Source organism: Pinus tabuliformis, chromosome J (genome assembly GCF_031772625.1).
Source record: "Pinus tabuliformis cultivar Carrire ecotype Pingquan chromosome J, CPIR1, whole genome shotgun sequence".
In the NCBI taxonomy this organism is placed as follows: domain Eukaryota; kingdom Viridiplantae; phylum Streptophyta; class Pinopsida; order Pinales; family Pinaceae; genus Pinus; species Pinus tabuliformis.
The window spans coordinates 746,606,371-746,612,166 of record NC_142295.1 but is presented as its reverse complement, the minus strand read 5'-3'; the positions used below and the strand labels follow the sequence as shown (position 1 = coordinate 746,612,166).

The 5,796-nt window shown below is 33.6% G+C and overlaps 1 protein-coding gene across 1 annotated transcript; it reads left to right on the top strand.

The window, feature by feature from the left end:
* Window positions 1-504: 504 nt before the first annotated feature.
* Window positions 505-1,071, top strand: LOC149228879 (uncharacterized). Its single transcript, XM_089380891.1, has one exon. It carries the CDS (start codon window positions 505-507, stop codon window positions 1,069-1,071), a length of 567 nt encoding a protein of 188 aa, XP_089237017.1.
* The last annotated feature ends 4,725 nt before the right edge of the window (window positions 1,072-5,796 follow it).

Here is a 5,796-nt window from a genome sequence, read left to right as displayed (position 1 = left end):
AGTGAATGGAACAGGAATGCAACAGAGGAACAAAAAACAATATTTAACAAGGAATTAGATTCCAGAAAAATAAAAAATAGAGAAGGCAGGGACATTCTACGATGGGGTAAAGAAACCAAAGGAGCGTTTACCATAAAGGAAGCATATAATGTAAAGATACAGCAAGAGCAGGGGGAGGAAGAGCAGAAGTGGAGGAAGCTATGGAGAAATAAATGGTGGCCGGAGATCAAGATGTTCGTATGGCTGGTAGGAAGGAAACGCATTCTAACTTGGGATCGAATACAAAAAAGAGGTTTCTCAGGCCCATCAAGATGCTGCCTTTGTTAGCAAGATGAGGAAGACCAGGAACACCTTCTCAATGGATGCAGCATGGCCCAATTCCAATGGGAAAAGACTAGAAACTTATTCTCGACCACAGAACAAAATCCACGGGATATAATTCAAACCCTATGTGACTAGGGAGAAGGAAAGTTCAAAAGCAAGATAGTAAGAAGAGCATGGAACATGGCGGCAGGCTTCAACGTGTGGAATCTTTGGAAAGAGAGAAATGGTCGAATCTTCAAAGGGAAAACATCAAATCCGGAAGAAGTTTGGAAAAGAACCCTAAGAAAAATAAGAGAATCAATCCTCGCGGAAAATTGGGCAGAAGAAGATTGGAAGACCTCTGAGGAAGAAGCAGAAATCCTAAAAAGGTTGAACTTGGAACAAGGAATGATATACCAACAAAAAGCAAAGCAACACCAACCCACCGTGGGCCAAAGTCATGCAGTCTATCGTAAGCCACCGAAAGGGTTTATGAAGCTCAACTTCGACGGGGCAGCAAAGGGGAATCCAGGTCCAGCAGGATTTGGAGGAATCTTTAGAAATAGACAAGGAGAGGTAGAATGGATTTATGCAGAACACGGAGGAACAATGAGTAATAACGAGGCGGAATTTATGGCAGTTTATCAGGGTCTCAAAATTTCTATAAGAAATGGATATAGGAAGATAGAGATTGAAGGTGATTCAGCCCTGGTCATAAAGCACCATAAGAAAATTGATAGAAGGGAAACAATGGGAGAAGGTAGTTAAAAGATGGAGAACAGCGAGTATAGTCCAAGAAATCGAGGAAACACTGAAAGGAGTCGATTACAAGATCACCTCGCATGTCAGAAGAGAAGGAAAAAAGCCCGTGGATTGCATGTCCAATTGGGGAAGTAAGGAATCATTAGCGAAAGTGGATGACAGCTCGACTAACCAAGCAACGATGACAAGATGGGACGGCTTAAGACAGCTCATAGACAACGATAACCATGAAAAATCATAATGGTAATCAAAAAATCGCGAGGATCTGGAGAAGGAAAATAAGGCAGGTTTATTCGGCAGCGAAGACAAGACAGAAGGACGGCGGCCTCACCTCCCTGACATCAGCATTTAGTGATAATTCAGAACAGCAGGTACACAACCCAAAACAAAAACCGAAAAACGCCGAAGGAAGCATCATGTAAGGCGCAAGGGAGAAAGGACGTGGAGAGCAAACCCATCATAAGCGAAAAGGTGGCGAGAATTCTATAAGGTGGAATAGGAGAAGGATGACAGGGAGCAAGAAGTTGAAGAAGGTGGCGAGAGAAGGAGAGACTTGGTAGAGGAACCAAACTCAACGCGTCAACCGTACCAAAATGGCTGAGAAATGGGAGAAGACAGTCCAGGCAGAGAGGGAGGCAGTGGGCGACAGGCATTTCGAACGGGGTAGAGTAAAAAATCGAAATAGAAAGCTCAGATGAAATGGAGTATAACTAGGGGGAAGGTTTCAGGAGCAAGAATTTTGAAATAGGGCAAAGCAGCAAAGGAACTAAGCGGGGCAGAAAGGACGGAAGAAGGAAGGAGCGTGAACAGAGAGGCAGAGGTAGACCCCGACAACCAATCATCAACAAGGAGGTTAATCAGACGCAGAGAAGACAAAAAAGGGGGAAGAAATTGATCCGCATGGCGGTGCACAAAGCAGAACAGGCATACAATCTGGAGACAAATGTAGACATAAGGAAAATTATTGATGTTATGGAGGACAGAGTATTGGAGGAACCATCTGACCAGGAGATGGAAGAATGGACTTCTCAGTTGCCGGACCCAGGAAACACGCGAGGCAGATTAACCCTTTACCGCCGCGCTCTTCACACATACTGGGCGCTGAAGCATCTCTTGGCAAAGGCCATGGAGCAAGTTGCAGCTGAGATGGTGGAAATGGCTCAGGAAACGGCGGCAGCGAAGAAGGAGGTGACGAACGTGGAAGGGCTGCTCCATCAACAGAACAAACAACTCAAGGAAATTCAAGAGATGCTGAAGGAGCTGGGGAAGACCAACGAAAGCAATGAATCCAGAAGAGGAAATGTGGAGAATGGAGAGGCATGTTAAATGTCTTCTTTTTGAATTTAGAATGATATTGCTCTGGTTTTTGAATATTAGTTTGCATGCCATAGCAGTAGTAGTAAAGTTGTGTCTGTTAGTAGATCTTGGAAAGAATAGTTTTTTGGAAAAACCTGGCGAGATAGGGCTTAATGCCCTGCAAAGTTTTTTGACAGTATTCAGCATGAAAAATGTTATTGAATGTCTGATGAATAGGAGCCAACAGATCCGGTTTCCCAATTGGGCGGATTGAGGTTCCTAACTTTGTACTTTTAAATTTGATGTAGATAATAGAAATGTCGTAGCTTACAAAAAAAAAACAATAACATCACATTACATTACAATATCTCTTGTATACCTATCTACACACAAACATTAAATAATATCCTTTTCTTTTATTATATTAAAAATAAACGAAAACAACAACCATTCATATTTCCATTCATACTTACAAATAAATAATAACAAGCACAATTGACTACATGCAAAGGAATTAAGAGAGGAGCGAGTTACCACACTCAAAGTGTAAAGGGTGTAATGTGTAGCAAGTTTCTATCAAGGTACTTTACAATCTTACAGTTCTTATCACTCTCACATTTCATGGCCTATATAAAATTAACTATATTTTTTCATTTATGAAACCAATGTAACTAAATGTGTACCCTAAACCTAATGAAGTGCTCTCAAATTCATTTTCAAACTAACCTAATTACAAAACGAGAGGTACTTTTCCATTCTAGAGTGATTTAACTATTAATTTTCATACCTAACATTGAAAATCTCATTATGTATTCAGCCATTTTCCCTTTCAACATATCACCAACAGTTTGACACATCATGTCCAAAAGGTTTGTGACCACCAAGTAGTTAGGAGCCTTTGTAACTTCAAAGAGTGTAGCACGAGAGCTAATATATATAATAATGATATATATATAATATATATTTATATATGACATTATAAAAATATTTAATATAGTATTAGTAGAAACTAGTTATTAAATTTAATATATATTAATATTTTATATATATATATATATATATAATACTAGATATATATATATATATATATATATATATATATATATTGATTTTTTAATATCTAATGTTAACAATGTTTCTTTTGAGTGGTATTAATAATAATTTTTCCCAATATTTGGATCATAGGCTTAACAACAAATAAAATAAAATTAATAATTGAAATAAATGCTCCTTAACACCCAAAACAATATCTAGCAATGTGGACATATAATGGACATTATCATGTGGAACTTGTACATGTAAAGAGACAACCATTGTCTCATTGGATTTTGGCATCATTGTTGAATTCAAGCAATCCATTTGATCAAGATCAAAATAAAAGAATATTATTGAAGGGAACATTCAATAATTTCATAAAATACAAAAAAATATTGGGTTTGTTTAAGCTATCTTAAATGTTTTATTTTTATGTGTAGATTGTATATAGAATTTGAGAGTGCGGGAAGACATGATAACCATAGTGGATTGATTTCTATAGATTCCACAAAGTTATTATGGAAGAAAAAGGAGCTTTATCTTGTACCAACTGATTGTGAGCAAATATTTTCTTAATTCAACTAATAGATGAATGTACTCATTCATGTGCACTTATTTTTTTTAAATTACTTTATCTCATTATATTAAGTTTGATGTAAAATAAAAGTATTTAAAAATGGCCTAAATTCATTTTTAATGTAACTTTATTAATTTTTTTAAAGTAACTTTATTAATTTTTTTAAAAGTAACTTTAGGCACAACATCTCTTGCATATATGTGACAACGTCTCCCTAGTGCACTCTGTTTTAGAGCCCCTCTCAGCCCATTTATTATTATTAATCTGATGAAAAGAATTAGTGCCATGGAAATGAAGTCATATGTGTGAGGAGTTTCATTGTTCAATTTCCCTAATTTACCTATGAAAGACATAAATAGGAACATACAAATTATAGTGGTAGTAGTTAAAATTGAGACCAAATAGTTGTGTATTCCTTTATATATTAAAAAAGAATTAAAAAAGGAATTAATAAGTAATGAAGTCTTATGTGTGAGGAGGTTCAATGTTCAATTTCCCTAATTTACTTATGAAGGTCATATATAGGGACATACAGATTACATTACAGTGGTAGTTATTAAAATTTAGACCAACAAAGTTGTGTATTCCTTTATATATTCAAAAAGAATTAATAAGTGTTAATAATATATATATTTTAAAAACATATGTTACAATATTACTTTTTATAAAATATATATATCTATACAACTTTTTTTATTAAAGTAGCTTTAATATTATTGTTTATCAATACTACATATCTAAAGCATGATAAAACATTTTATCATTAAAATAATTTAGCTAACTCTTATCTTAATTTAATTTTATGACAAACTTGATAGATTAATTACTTTTAACATAAATTTCAACATGCATTCTAATTACTACTCTTAAGAAAGACTTTTCCACCTTGACATATTTGCTCAGAAACTATAGATTAAGAATTAAGATGGATCTAGGGTAGTTTCACGTTATATGGCATAGAAAAATAAGTGCCTTTTTATTCTTATAACGTGATAAGTGTTTCACTTATTTTTTTCATACATTGATTTTTAATATAAAATATTTTTTAATTAAATAATTATTTGTTTAAATTTATTTTTAAATTAATATTTAATTATATTTATTTTTTTGAATTTTTTGTAAATATATTTTTCAGGAATAATTTTTCCCCAAACACATTAAGTTTGGTTAAAAAATCTACCTCAACTTAAGCTCAGTATGAACTTAGATCAATCTTAATGCCCCATTTAATGAGCAAAGAAAATCTGTTGAGGTGCAAAGCTGTTTTATAGTAAAAAGACATTTGACTCAGTTAGGTGTTTGGTAGATACAAAATTAAGAGTGATCTAGGTTGGTTAATTTAATTTCAGTTACTATAATTTAAATTTGTTAATAAGATTGAATAACTTATTTGTTTCTTTATATAAAATATATATTCTTAATTTATATTCATTTCAAACAATAAAATAATAAAAAACACTTCATGTGAGTGGAACAACTCAATTACTGAACATTTTTTCCCAAACAAATTAAGTTTGGTTAAAAAACCTACCTCCGCTTACAAGTTGACTACCAACTTACACTTAATTCCCCATTTAATGAGCAAACCAAACCATTCGAGGTGCAAACCTCTCTTACACTAAAAGGAGATTTGATCCCTTTAATTGTTGCTAGATACATAATTAGGAGTGATCGAGGTTGGTTAATTTAATTTTCATTGGTATAAATTTTTTAATAAGCTTAAATCATTGATTTGTTTCTTTATATAAAATATATATTCTTAATTGATATTCATTTGAAACAATAAAATAATAAAAAAATAGTTCATGTGAGTGGAACAACTC